Source organism: Oncorhynchus kisutch, linkage group LG28 (assembly GCF_002021735.2).
Source record: "Oncorhynchus kisutch isolate 150728-3 linkage group LG28, Okis_V2, whole genome shotgun sequence".
Taxonomy (NCBI): Eukaryota; Metazoa; Chordata; class Actinopteri; order Salmoniformes; family Salmonidae; genus Oncorhynchus; species Oncorhynchus kisutch.
In genome coordinates this window covers 32330848-32345536 of record NC_034201.2, presented here as the reverse complement: position 1 = coordinate 32345536, position 14689 = coordinate 32330848, and the positions used below count along the sequence as shown (strand labels likewise).

Here is a 14689-nt window from a genome sequence, read left to right as displayed (position 1 = left end):
GAACTTAGGCTTGCAAATTGCCATAACAAAGGGTTTGAATACTTTTTGACTCAAGACATTTCAGCATACATTTGTAATGAATTTATAAACATAAAAATAAAAAAAATCCACTTTTACATTATAGGGTATTGTGTGTAGGAAAGTGACAAATAATGTAAATGTTATCAGTTTTAAATTCAGTCTGTAACACAAGTCAAGGGGTGTGAATAGTTTCTGAAGGCACTGTATATGAGCACAAAAATATATATATTTAAAAAATAATGATTGTGCGGTTATACAATACATAACCTAATAGCCTACCACATATTATACATGCCAGAAAAACATAACAAAATACATAGATTTAAGATGTCTTTGGTACATAATTGGTCTAGCCTATACTCCAAAACAAAAAAAAGATAGTAATAGCCTTTGAGTGTGGACTGTATTATTAGGCATACTGGATGGACTGGTTACCTTGTGCTACGCTCCAAACTTTCTATCCATGCGTCTGGGAGAGAATGTATAGGCCTAGGTGATGCTGTTGGTTCATTGATTGTGCAGGTTGGTTTAGCGAGTTAGCCTACAATTATAGTGAATTTTGTATTTGATTTTGAATAGCCTAGTAATAGGGCCTTTTTTATAGTTTTATAATTAATAGGCTGACAATACCTTTAGCCACAGAATATCTCCTCCTCTCTCTTCTTATTCCTTTCTCAAGCGTGCAGAGGCCTGTCAACAGTTTAATTAAATATGTTTCGTTGTTACTATCAATGTTCCTGTACAGATTTCTCTTGGTTTGGTCCCAAATTAAGCACTGGGTAGCTTTAGAAACATGGTTGGGGAGCCCATGACATAGAGTTTGGGCGGAATATCACCTGCTCCTCAAACAGTGGTTAATGTGTGAAATGAAAGAAGGGTTCTTATTTGCCCAGACATTTCCACAATCCTGTGTGAATGCAGACTTTTGCAGACTTTTTAAAAAGAGAAGAATCCCAGCTGCTACTGTAAGTCCATTTCTAAGCTGCTCCACTATGTTATAAAACCGGAGGAGCCTACCCAGTATAATTTAAACTAAGGGAAAGCAGCCTCCATTCACTATTCCAGTGCATACGGATGACATGTCTTTTCCCCCCTGCCCCTGTTCCCTTGTTCCTGCCCATTTGATAATGCACCATATTAGTAAAGACAAGATTACATTTAGAATAGTCTGATGGGTGAAAATATGATTGCTTGATGAGAGAACATTGTGTGCAGCCTGATGGAAAGAACAGGGCAAGCTTTTTATAACTTTTTCAAATAGTCAATAGCAAGAGTTGTGGCTATACAGTAGGAGGTAATGTTGTTAATGTGATGCAGGAGAGGAGATTCTCCTGACAGGAACACCACTAAATCTCAATGACATACTCCTGCTGCTACCACTGCTGCCACAGAGTTGTGGTCTGGCCTTGCACGTGCGTGTGTGCGCGTGTGCGTGTGTGTGTGAGTTCTTATATATTTGAATGCTTGTTCATACTTAGATTTGTGTTTACATTACATTGTGAATATGTAATAGTCAGACCTACCAGTCAAAATCATTGTAGTCATTCTGAGCTTCACTCCAGAAGTAGAGGAAGACCAGTGTGAGACAGAATGTCACGATGAGGAGTGCAAAGCTGGCACATTCCAACTGCAGGGGAGAGAGACACAATAAATCCCACATAGTGACTTCATAACAAGTGCACAACCCATATACTGTTGGCATGGAAATGTACACTAACAAGTAATTACCAGTGATGAGGTTTGAACCCACAACATATTGGTGGCAAGGCAGGAATTCATGGCCAGAGCCACTACCTTCGCCAAACCTTTTTCACTTCTATTTGTGTTTTCCCCTGACATATGAGGTAAACAACTCAAGCCTGGGCTAACATTAGTCAATGGATTGTCACACAGCAAGTTGTTGTTTTGCAGCATTTAAAGGAAAACTCCACCCACAAACTATTAGTCCACTGTTGCTATAGTCCCAAAAATGTTTAGCATGTCAGCAATCAAGTTTTCAAGATATATAACTTTCAAAATACAGCCGGTATTTCTGTATTTTTAAAGTTATATGTCTTGAAAAGTTGATTGCTGACATGCAAAACATTTTGGGACTATATCAACAGTGGAACAATGAAACAAATACCAAAAGATGGGTGGAATTTTCCAATAAATGCTCTTACAAAACATAAGAGAGTGCTATTCTTTGAAAGGGCTGAATGTATGCATTTATTGCCTAGAATGCTTTCCATACAGTTGAGGGAGTGCACTTTGAACTCTGGGGAGAGGGAGCAATGTGAAGAAAAGCTCCTTACTGGCTAAACAGTGATTGTAAAACTGTGACAGTAAAAATTATGTAAGCCATGAAAGATATTGACAGAGTGAGGGAGAAAAAGAAACAGATAACTTGTGTGTGGGCACGCATGCATGTTGTGCATGTGAGAGAGAGTGAGAGAGAGTACAGTGTAGTAGTAGTGTGTGTGAGTATAGTCTCTGTCAGGGGTATAAAAGCATCCTGTGAAATGACCAGATATTCAACAAACAAAAACAGCTTTTCCCATCAAATGATCTCACTTGGGAACTCAATCCCCCCATCCCGTCCCTGCTTGACCCCTGACATCCCTGACCTTGCTGCAGCAGCAGTCTCCCGGCGTGGCCTGGGTCCTCTGGTAGCGTCTCCATTGACAGCCGTAGAGTCCGGCCAGGCATGAGACAAAGGGCTGGTGCTCGTAGCGCTGCAGCAGCCGACAGCGCACCACAGGCAGCTTCCCCAGGGTGGTCAGAGAGGGGGCCATGGCTCACACACACAACGCCATCACGATCACACACGCGAGAGAGAGAGAGAGAGAGAGAGAGAGAGAGAGAGAGAGAGAGAGAGAGAGAGAGAGAGAGAGAGAGAGATAGAGGTCTACACCAGTTGTATTCAGTGCATGTGACAAATCAAATTGGATTTGATCTTGTCAAGGGGTTTCAGATTTCACAAGGTCCCGGATTCAAGCCCCGCTCGGGCCTTCAAGCCCCGCCTTCATCACAAAAGGTAGAGATGGTGGAGAAGGACAATGAGTAAAAATAAGTCCTGTCTAACCTTAAACCTGGCTCCCAAACATTTAACAACTGCTGTAGGCCTAGATTATGAATCAATCAAACCATACTAGGTACGTGATTACAGGCTAGGCGAAGGACAAGCCCCATTCTGACAGACATCGTAATTTTCACAATGCTTTTTGGGATGGTTACCGTATCTGAATTTGGGGATTTCCCTCTGAGGGATCCACAACTCACTAACTTCTACCTTGATTGTGGGCTAGTGGACTACTATGTGTTAGTTGACCACCATCTATTATGTTTACTTTCAAATGACAAAGAAAGAGATTAGCCATGGATTACTGGAATAGCACTGTATAACAATTTATCCAAAAACAAATCATTTTGACTGTCAAATGTTTTCTTTCACAATATCAAAATAGAAACATCTCCTTGCTTTAAAGTCAAAACATATTTTTGGAAAGTTCATATGCTGAGCTAGCCATTAAAAAAAGTATGGTCAACAGATCTAATTGAATCTGAAAAACCCTTTAACAAGAACATAATATGGAAAAATAAGACCATGGCATCCCCTAATCCGAACCATAAATGTATACATTAATGTGTTCACAGACTGTGTATTTAACACCAAGGAAACGTTTTATGATGAAATTGGTCCCAACTCCCAACTATTCACTGTGTCCCCTAAATCAGGTAGGCACATTCCTTCATATGATGTGGGAGTGCCCTGCACTTAAAATTACTTCTGGGGCAAAGTTACAGCATTCATTTCGGGGTGGATGAATTTAAATATTCAAAGCTTTGCACCTATTATTTTATCTGACAATGATAGCACCTTGAATCTCTCAATCAATCAGAGAAAAGTATTGCTGGCAGGCCTCACTGCAGCGATTTTTTGGGGGGTCTAAATGGTACCTCATTCTTTCCCATTTAACCAGGGGATACAGTTACTACTAGAAGTTATAACAATACAATTATCGACAACGAGAATGAATGTGCTAGTCAAGGAACAATTGAGACTCAGGGGATGGATGGGTGGGAGTGGGACTGGTAAGTGGGGCATGGTAAGTGGTTTCCGGGTGGGGAGGATGCAGGAGGGTGGATGGGGAATGGATTGGGGTTATTTTGTATGCATTTCTTTGCTTGTTTTTGTACCTGTAATCCCCCTCTGTAAAATGACAAAATTAAATTAAAGAAATTTCACAAAAAATAAACTATTGTTGGTATTAATATTTTTAATGTTCTTATTAATATACAGTTGAAGTTGGAAGTTTACATACAATTAGGTCGGAATCATTAAAAATTGTTTTGCACAAATTTCTTGTTAACAAACTATAGTTTGGGAAAGTTGGTTAGGACATCTACTTTGTGCATTACAAGTAATATTTCCAACAATTGTTTACAGACAGATTATTTCGCTTATAACTAACTGTATCACAATTCCAGTGGGTCAGAAGTTTACATACTCTAAGTTGACTGTGCCTTTAAAAAGCCTGGAAAATCCCTTGGCTTTAGAAGCTTCCATGGCTTTAGAAGCTTCTGATAGGCTAATTGACATAATTTGAGTCAATTGGAGGTGTCCCTGTGGATGTATTCAAACTCAGTGCCTTCAAACTCAGTGCCTCTTTGCTTGACATCATGGGAAAATCAAAAGAAATCAGCCAAGACCTCAGAAAAAAAATTGTAGACCTCCACAAGTCTGGTTCATCCTTGGGAGCAATTTCCAAACGCCTGAAGGTACCACATTCATCTGTACAAACAACATCGACATAACCTGAAAGGCTACTCAGCAAGGAAGAGACCACTGCTCCAAAACCGCCATAAAAAAGCCAGACTACGGTTTGCAACTGCACATGGGGACAAAGATCGTACTTTTGGATAAATGTCCTCTGGCCTGATGAAACAAAAATATAACTGTTTGGCCATAATGACCATCCTTATGTTTGGAGGAAAAAGGGGGAGGCTTGCAAACCGAAGAACAACATCCCAACCGTGAAGCATGGAGGTGGCAGCATCATGTTGTGGGGGTGCTTTGCTGCAAGAGGGACTTCATAAAATGGATGGCATCATGAGGATGGAAAATTGATATATTGAAGCAACATCTCAAGACATCAGTCAGGAAGTTAAATAGGTCTTCCAAATGGACAATCACCACAAGCATACTTCCCAAGCATAGGTTGTGGCAAAATGGCTTAAGGACAACAAAGTCAGGGTATTGGAGTGGCCATCACAAAACCCTGACCTCAATCCTATAGAAAATGTGTGTGCAGAACTGAAAAAGCGTGTGCAAGCGAGGATGCCTACAAACCTGACTCAGTTACACCAGCTCTGTCAGGAGGAATGGGCCAAAATTCACCCAATTTATTGTGGAAGGCTACCCGAAACGTTTGACCCAAGTTAAACAACTTAAAGGCAATGCTACCAAATACTAATTGAGTGTATGTAAACTTCTGACCCACTGGGAAAGTGATGAAAGAAATAAAAGCTGAAATAAATCATTATCTCCTATTATTCTGACATTTCACATTCTTAAAAAAAGTGGTGATCCTAACTGACCTAAGACAGGGAATTTTTACTAGGATTAAATGTCAGGAATTGTGAAAAACTGAATTTAAATGTATTTGGCTAAAGTGTATGTAAACTTCTGACTTCAACTGTATAATCTGTTGTTGGTGCCTAAACTACATAACGCGATCGTTATCTGACAACCAATGACATTATGCACACATGCCATGCACTATGCTAAAAATGAGAAATGTTTCTATGTTATTGGAAACAATAATTGCATATGAATTGTAGCCCATAGGCTGCAGAAGTTAACGCCTTGATGTAGCTTGTATAGCCTAAGTAGGTCTACAGTTGATGCCCTATGGCGCGGAAATTTCCTCGGGAAACAACAGTGTTTACCTGATACAATAGGCTAGCCTACGTGGACGGTTGTTCAAGTTCCAGCTAAAAGCACCTATGATACAGAGTCGTCGTGCAGGAAATCGGAAATCCCCTAACATATTGACGAATTGGACACATTGGCTGTTTAGGGAACTAGTCAGAGATACGTCTATCCTGTAAGACTGAAGTTATTCAAATGTTAAGAATGTGCATATGTAATATTCAATGCTCATAAATGGCATACATGCAAGTAATATCCCATCTAAATCCTTTATCCGATACTTTAATCCTTTAAATAACCTACCTCTGAAAATAGTTCCGTTAGATTTCCAGAATTTCCGAAATCCTTAATGTGATGGGAAGCCGCAGTACGTATAGTTCCTCTTCTCGGTATTGCACGCCGACCAGGTAAAGGATACCGTGCTATGTCTAATTGACATAGACTGCCGCCTGTTGCAAATGGAGATATGCTTTCGTGTACAGTACGTAGCGCTATTTCTTTCGTCCGGACATCCCCCCTCTAGTGCACTGTCCTTTGATGTTGAATAATGATGGATACAATGTTAAAATGGAAACTGTTAATTTGAATGTGTATTGTGAAGGCGAGGGTAGGGGAATTAAATTGTAATCAAGTTCTTCGGTCTTACGTAACGTAAATCTTACAGATGCAAATGTACAGTTTTACCAAATATGTTTTATAACTACCCCAAGAGAGACTGCATCCTGTCGTTTCCAAATGGGAGCAAATTAATCACAGTAGGCAGAACAAGGAGGTGGGCAGAGCCAAGCACGAGCTAGCGAGATCGTATTGGCGCGTTGTGCATTCCTGTCAGGGAACACCTACTTTGAAGTGTGCGGGTACAATAACGCAATTCACCTTTGCACTCCTTCTAAACAATGCCATTTTTTAAAACTTTGGCAAATGGTACTGTTTACAAAACGGAGTCCACTCTGTCCGTAACAGATTGTAGGTTTGGGAAGAGAAAGTGTAATGAGATTAAATGTTCTATCGATGACAAAATTATCAGAATGTCTGCCAAAATCCATCTACATTTTCTCCCACTGCCGGACACTGGGCTTTACCATATCTGGTAGTCGTTGGAAACGCAAACCGGATGCTTCAGATTTACACATCAGGTGAAAGGTGGCCACAAACCATTCTAAAAGCATCTCTCTGTGTGTCCCTTTTTTCTTACACACTCAATTTGGTCACTATGAATTCTCAACAATAGTCTAATTTACAAAATAAACTAAACCATGATATTGTAGGGATTTCTGCTAACTGCGACAGTGTAACCCCCCTTTCGGGCCTCCAACCCAGGTCTTCAACAGGCTGACCTGCTAACCACTGCTCAAACAACGGTTTAACCCTTTTAGGGGGACTGTAACAGGCCTAAGGCAAGGTTTGTTACACTATCCCTCCTTTCGGGAGAGCGTGCCCCTATGCTTCTCCATACCAAGTACATCACATGTGCACGCCTCTCTGATGGTCCCCAAGGCAGCATTCCACCGCTGCCACCAATGTAGCAATTTTTGCTAACGGCAACAGTGTAACCCCCATTGCAGGTCTCGAACTCAGTAATTATTTTATTGACAGGACAACTCTTGAGCAAAACGTCCTGCATATTCTCAGTAATATACATGTCTGGTACATATTGTAAATCAAATGAAAGACATAAAAATATAAACGGATCCATGTTTTGAAAGATGCCATTTACTGGGTGGATTACCCAGATAATCCAATATTATAGTCCATAATCTCATAATCTCATAAAAGACCTCTCCATTGCAAAGCAGATGCTGTGCGTGTGTAAGACCATGAAAAAAGGGGTAGAACAAAGGACATGTTTCATGTTAGGCAGCGCCATAGGAGTCTACTGCCATCTCAGGGAAAGCCCTGTTGGAAATCTGTCTGTTCTCTGCTGGTGTCTGAAGTATATTAGGTGCATCGAAGTTGTTTGAAGCTGTGACACCAGCAGGTACCTGTTCCTTGTACAGCTTTCCATCCCTCAAATATAACCTTTAACCATTAGTGGGGGAAATTCTAAACTGACCCAAGATCAGCATCTATGGGCAATTTAACCCTACTCTGTTTGATCCACAACAGCAAACTACACTCAAATCAAATACAATTTTATTGGTCACATACACAGGGTTAGGAGATGTTAATGTGAGTGTAGCGAAATGCAGTAATATCTAACAAGTAATCTAATAATTCCCCAACAATTACCTATCCCTTTACACTTGTGTGTATAAGGTAGTAGTTTTGGAATTGTTAGGTTAGATTACTCGTTGGTTATTACTGCATTGTCGGAACTAGAAGCACAAGCATTTCGCTACACCTGCATTAACATCTGCTAACCATGTGTATGTGACAAATAAATTTGATTTGATTTGATACACACAAATCTAAAGTAGTGAATGAGAATATGTACATATCAATATATGGATGAGCGATAGCCGAGCGGCATAGGCAAGGTGCAATAGATGATATGAGTAATGTAAGACATGTAAACATTATTAAAGTGGCATTGTTTAAAGTGACTAGTGATCCATTTATTAAAGTGGCCAGTCATTGGGTCTCAATGCAGGCAGCAGCCTCTCTGAGTTAGTGATTGCTGTTTAGCAGTCTGATGGCCTTGAGATAGAAGCGGTTTTTCAGTCTCTCGGTCCCTTCTTTGATGCATCTGTACTGACCTCGCCTTCTGAATGGTAGCGGTGTGAACAGGCAGTGGCTCGAGTGGTTGTTGTCCTTGATTATCTTTTTGGCCTCCCTGTGACATCGGATGCTGTAGGTGTCATGGAGGGCAGGTAGTTTGCCCCCGGTGATGCGTTGTGCAGACCGCACCACCCTCTGGAGAGCCTTGTGGTTGAGGGCGGTGCAGTTTCTGTACCAGGCTGTGATTCAGCCCTACAGGATGCTCTCAATTGTGCATCTGTAAAAGTTTGTCAGGGTTTTGGGTGACAAGCCAAATTTCTTCAGCCTCCTGAGGTTGAAGAGCCACTGTCGCGCCTTCACCACACTGTCTGTGTAGTTGGACCATTTCAGTTTGTCTGTGATGGTTACGCTGAGGAACTTAACTTTCCACCTTCTCCACTACTGTCCCTTCGATGTCGATAGGGGGGTGCCCTGTCTGCTGTTTCCTGAAGTCCACGATCATCTCCTTTGTTTTGTTGACGTTGAGTGAGAGGTTGTTTTCCTGACACTACACTCCGAGTGCCCTCACCTTCTTCCTGTAGGCTATTTTGTCGTTGTTGGTAATTAAGCCTACTACTGTTGTGTCGTCTGCAAACTTGATGATTGAGTTGGAGGCATGCATGGCCACGCAGTCGTAGGTGAACAGGGAGTACAGGAGGGGGCTGAGCACGCACCCTTGTGGGGCCCCAATTTTGAGGGTCAGCGAAGTGGAGATGTTGTTTCCTACCTTCACCACCTGGGGGCGGCCCATCAGAAAGTCCAGGACCCAATTGCACAGGGCGGGGTCGAACACCAGGGCCTCCAGCTTGATGATGAGCTTGGAGGGTACTATGGTGTTGAATGCTGAGCTGTAGTCAATTAACAGCATTCATACATGGGTATTCCTCTTGTCCAGATGGGATAGGGCAGAGTGCAGTGTGATGGCGATTGCATCGTCTGTGGTCCTGTTGGGGCAAACTGTATGTAAACTGAAGTGGGTCTAGTGTGGCCAGCAAGGTGCAGGTGATATGGTCCTTGACTAGTCTCTCAAAGCACTTCATTATGACAGAAGTGAGTGCTACAGGGCGCTAGTCATTTAGTTCAGTTATCTTTGCCTTCTTGGGTACAGGAACAATGGTGGCCATCTTGAAGCATGTGGGGACAGCAGACTGTGATAGGGAGCGATTGAATATGTCCGTAGACACACCATCTAGCTGGTCTGCGCATGCTCTGAGGACGCGGCTAGGGATGCCGTCTGGGCCAGCAACCTTGAGAGGGTTAATACGTTTAAATGTTTTACTCACGTCGGCCACGGAGAAGGAGAGGGGAGGCACAGTCCTTGTTAGCGGGCCGCGATGGTGGCACTGTATTATCCTCAAAGTGGGCAAAGAAGGTGTTTAGTTTGTCTGGAAGCATGACTTCAGTGTCCGTGACGTGGCTGGTTTTCTTTTTGTAGTCCGTGATTTCCTGTAGACCCTGCCACATACGTCTCGTGTCTTAGCCGTTGCGACTCCACTTTGTCCCTGTAGCAACATTTCGCTTGTTTGATTGTCTTCCAGAGGGAATAACTACATTGTTTATATTCAGCCATATTGCCAGACCTCATTCCATGGTTAAATTTTGTGGTTTGCGCTCTCAGTTTTGCGCAAATGCTGCCATCCATCCCCGGTTTCTGGTTAGGGTAGGTTTTAATAGTCACAGTGGGTACAACATCTCCAATGCACTTCCTTATAAATTTACTCACCGAGACAGTGTATAGATTGATGTTGTTCTCTGAGGCTGACTGGAACATATCCCAGCCCACCTGATCAAAACAATCTTGAAGTGTGGATTCCGATTGGTCAGACCAGCATTGAATGGTTCTAGTCACTGGTACATCCTGTTTGAGTTTCTGCCTATAAGACGGTAGGAGCAAGATGGCGTCGTGGTCGGATTTGCCGAAGGGAGGGCGGGGGAGGGATTTGTATGCATCGCGGAAGTTAGAGTAGCAGTAAATCGAGTGTGTTACCCCCACGAGTACTACAATCAATATGCTGATAGAAGAATTTATGTAGCATTGTTCTCAAATTTGCTTTGGTAAAAATCCCCAGCTACAAGGAATGCCGCCTCAGGATATATGGTTTCCAGTTTACATAGAGTCCAGTGAAGTTCCCTGAGGGCTGTCATGGTGTCTGCTTGAGGGGGAATGTACACAGCTGTGATGATAACTGACGAGAATTCTCTTGGGAGGTAATATGGGCGCCATTTGAGTGTAAGGAATTCTAGCTCGGGTGAGCAGAAGGACTTGAGTTCCTGTATGTTGTTATGATTACACCATGAGTCATTAATCATGAAGCATACACCCCCGCCCTTCCTCTTCACAGAGAGGGGTTTATTTCTGTTGGCGCGATGCATGGAGAAGCCCTGTGTCTGAACCGATACCGACAACATATTCCGAGAGAGCCAAGTTTCCGTGAAACAGAGAATGTTACAATCTCTGATGTGCCTCTGGAAGGCAACCCTTGCTCGAATTTCATCTACCTTGTCAAGAGACTGGACATTGGTGAGTAGTATACTCGGGAGCAGTAGGCGATGTGCACGTCTTCGGAGCCTGACCATGAGGCCACTCCGTCTGCCCCTTCTGCGGCGTCGTTGTTTTGAGTTGGCTTCTAGGATTAGATCCATTGTCCTGGGTGGTGGTCCAAAACAGAAGATCCGCTTCGAGAAAGTCTTATTCCTGGTCGTAATGTTGGTAAATTGACGTCACTCTTATATCCAATAGTTCTTCCGGGCTGTATGTAAAAAGACTTAAGATTTCCTGGGGTAACAATGTAAGAAATAATACAGTGGCAGTCTTAAGTTTACATACACCGTAGCCAAATACTAGTAGTAAAAGTAAATAAAACTTCCCTGTCTTAGGTCAGTTAGGATCACCACTTATTTTAAGAATGTGAAATATCAGAATAATAGTTGAGTGATTTATTTCAGCTTTTGTTTCTTTCATCACATTTCCAGTGGGTCAGAAGTTTACATACACTCACTTAGTATTCGGTAGAATTGCCTTTAAATTGTTTAACTTGGATCAAATGTTTCAGGTAGCCTTCCACAAGCTTCCCACAATAAGTTGGGTGAATTTTAGCCCATTCCTCCTGACAGAGCTGGTGTAACTGAGTCAGGTTTGTAGGCATCCTCGCTCGCACACGCCTTTTCAGTTCTGCCCACAGATTTTCAAAAGAATTGAGGTCACAACTTTGTAATGTCCGCTCCAATACCTTGACTTTTATCCTTAAGCCATTTTGCCACAACTTTGGAAGTATGCTTGGGGTTATTGTCCATTTGGAAGACCCATTTGCGACCAAGCTTTACTTCCTGACTGATGTCTTGAGATATTGCTTCAATATATCCACATAACTGTCCTTCATAATGATGCCATCTATTTTGTGAAGTGCACCAGTCCCTCCTGCAGCAAAGCACCCCCACAACATGATTCTGCCACCCCCGTGCTTCACGGTTGGGATGGTGTTCTTCGGCTTGCAAGCCTCCCCCTTTTTCCTCCAAACATAACGATGGTCATTATGGCCAAACAGTTATATTTTTGTTTCATCAGACCAGAGGACATTTCTCCAAAAGTACGATCTATGTCCCCATGTGCAGTTGCAAACCGTAGTCTGGCTTTTTTATGGCAGGTTTAGAGCAGTAGCTTCTTCTTTGCTGAGTGGCCTTTCAGGTTATATCGATAAGGACTCGTTTTACTGTGGATTTTGATACTTTTATAGCTGTTTCCTCCAGCATCCTCACAAGGTCCTTTGCTATTGTTCTGGGATTGATTTGCATGTTTTGCACCAAAGTAGGTTCATCTCTAGGAGACAGAACACGTCTCCTTCCTGAGCGGTATGACGGCTGCGTGGTCCCATGGTGTTTATATTTGCATACTATTGTTTGCACAGATGAACGTGGTACATTCAGGCATTTGGAAATCGCTCCCAAGGATGAACTAGACTTGTGGAGGTCTACAATTTATTTTCTGAGGTCTTGGCTGATTGCTTTTGATTATTATCCCATGATGTCAAGCAAAAACGCACTGAGTTTGAAGGTAGACCTTGAAATACATTCACAGGTACACCTCCAATTAACTCAAATTATGTCAATTAGCCTATCAGAAGCCATGACATAATTTTCTGAAATTTTCCAAGCTGTTTAAAGGCACAGTCAACTTAGTGTATGTAAACGTCTGACCCACTGGAATTGTTATACAGTGAATTATAAGTTAAATAATCTGTCTGCAAACAATTGTTGGAAAAATGACTTGTGTCATGCACAAAGTAGATGTCCTAACCGACTTGCCAAAACTATAGTTTGTTAAACAAGAAATTTGTGGAGTGGTTGAAAAACGAGTTTTAATGATTCCAACCTAAGTGTATTTAAACTTCCGACCTCAACTGTACATAAAAAAATACTGCATAGTTTCCTAAGGACTCGAAGCGAGGCGACCATCTCTGTTAGCGCCACACCTGGATTCAGAGAAACAGTAAAATGAAGAATGATATCTGATAGAAGTCATAACCAACCAATCACAGCAACTCCAAAGTGTGATATAATACAGGTTATGCAACGGGTGGGTCTAATCCTGGACGCTGATTGGTTAAAACCGCATTCCAGCCGCTGGCTATTCCACAAAGCTACCACCGGGTAAAGCTATGACATTGAAATTCTTATTTATTCTGTTCCATCTCACTGCACAATCCACTGTCTCATCAGCCCAGCAAGACAATTTACAAACTTGTTCTCCACTGTAAAAAGCATCTAGATATTATCTCCAATTTACTTTAGACTAGCAATTGGTTTTCAATAGCAGTGACTTGCATAAACCTTGCTGTCTGTCCCTCTGACATTTGCAACATTGTTTCAATATTGAAATTCGAGCTCCAGCTGTCCCATAGTAATGAACCTGTAGGGGTCGGGAGTCAGGACGAGACAGACAGACAGGCAGCTTTTCTCAGCCAGTCATGAATCCGCATTTTTATGAATATATACAAAGAAATTTCATTAGAAAACAGCTTAAACAAATTACAATGCAGATACTTTGTTATTATTCTTGCTGCACTGTTTGATGTGACTGTATGTTAGCCGTAGTTGGCTAGCTAGCAAGCAAGGGATAAGAACGTTGCCAGCCAGTATTGCAATAGAACATTTAGAACAAATGACTGGGTTGCGTCCATAGATATAGAACAAAAAGACTTAACGACTGGGTCGCGTCTCTGGCAACCGAACCGATAGAACCGGTAGTAACCCTAAATGTGTGTCAGGACTAGATCTCATGGAAGGATGAAATAGGATGAATAAAATCATCATCAAAAAAATATATATATATATGTCAATCATTATTTGATTATGTTGGTAACCCGTTGAATAAAAGTGATAATGCCCTCGAAGTTGGTGTTTGGAGGATATAATATTGGCAATGTTTGCCTACCCTGGACTTCATCTCGGGCCTAACAACACCTGTGCCAATATATCCTCCAAACACCGGCTTCATGGGCATTATCGCTTAATTATAATGAAATACTGTCTTTGTTCATGTGATAGAAGGAAATGCAATACCCAATTACAGAAGCCAACTGGCCACTATGTTTCAGCCAATTACTGGATACAATGCTAGTTTCATAACAAAGGCTATGTTACCTAACCTGCACTTGTGTCATACACTCAGGAGAAAGTGTCTTAGCACAAACTTCCCGGCTGTGGCCACCCAATTGAAAGGCAAAATCCACACAAAGTAATCCTCCAAAACACAGCGATTCAAAGCTGCGATTGTCCCTAATTGTCCTAATGAGGCCATGACCTCACACAATAACAGCAATGTACTGCCCAGTGCCCACCCATTCTCTCTCTGAAGAGAAAAACAAAACTAACAATGCGATCAGTTTAGATGTAATCAACTTCAAAATGGTTTATTTAATAGATTCACACTTATACAGTACTGTATGTTGGTCTATGTATGGACACTCAAAAGTACTGTCATGAGTTACCGGTACTGGGTTACCAATGATTCCAAGGAGCATCAGTATCAATTGTGCCTACTGTTTGTCATACTAAACT

General features: G+C 41.9%; 1 protein-coding gene across 1 annotated transcript in view; it reads right to left on the bottom strand.

Annotated features, from left to right (window-relative positions):
- LOC109873404 (glycerophosphodiester phosphodiesterase domain-containing protein 5) overlaps positions 1-6656 on the bottom strand; it is a 31265-nt gene extending 24609 nt beyond the window's left edge. The window contains exons 1-3 of the mRNA XM_031808436.1: positions 6239-6656; positions 2628-2797; positions 1545-1648 (exon numbers count right to left, since the gene is read on the bottom strand). Coding sequence (XP_031664296.1) covers positions 1545-1648; positions 2628-2795 — 272 coding nt within the window. The 5' untranslated portion in view covers positions 2796-2797; positions 6239-6656. The remainder of the gene's footprint in view (positions 1-1544; positions 1649-2627; positions 2798-6238) is intronic.
- Positions 6657-14689: the final 8033 nt, after the last annotated feature.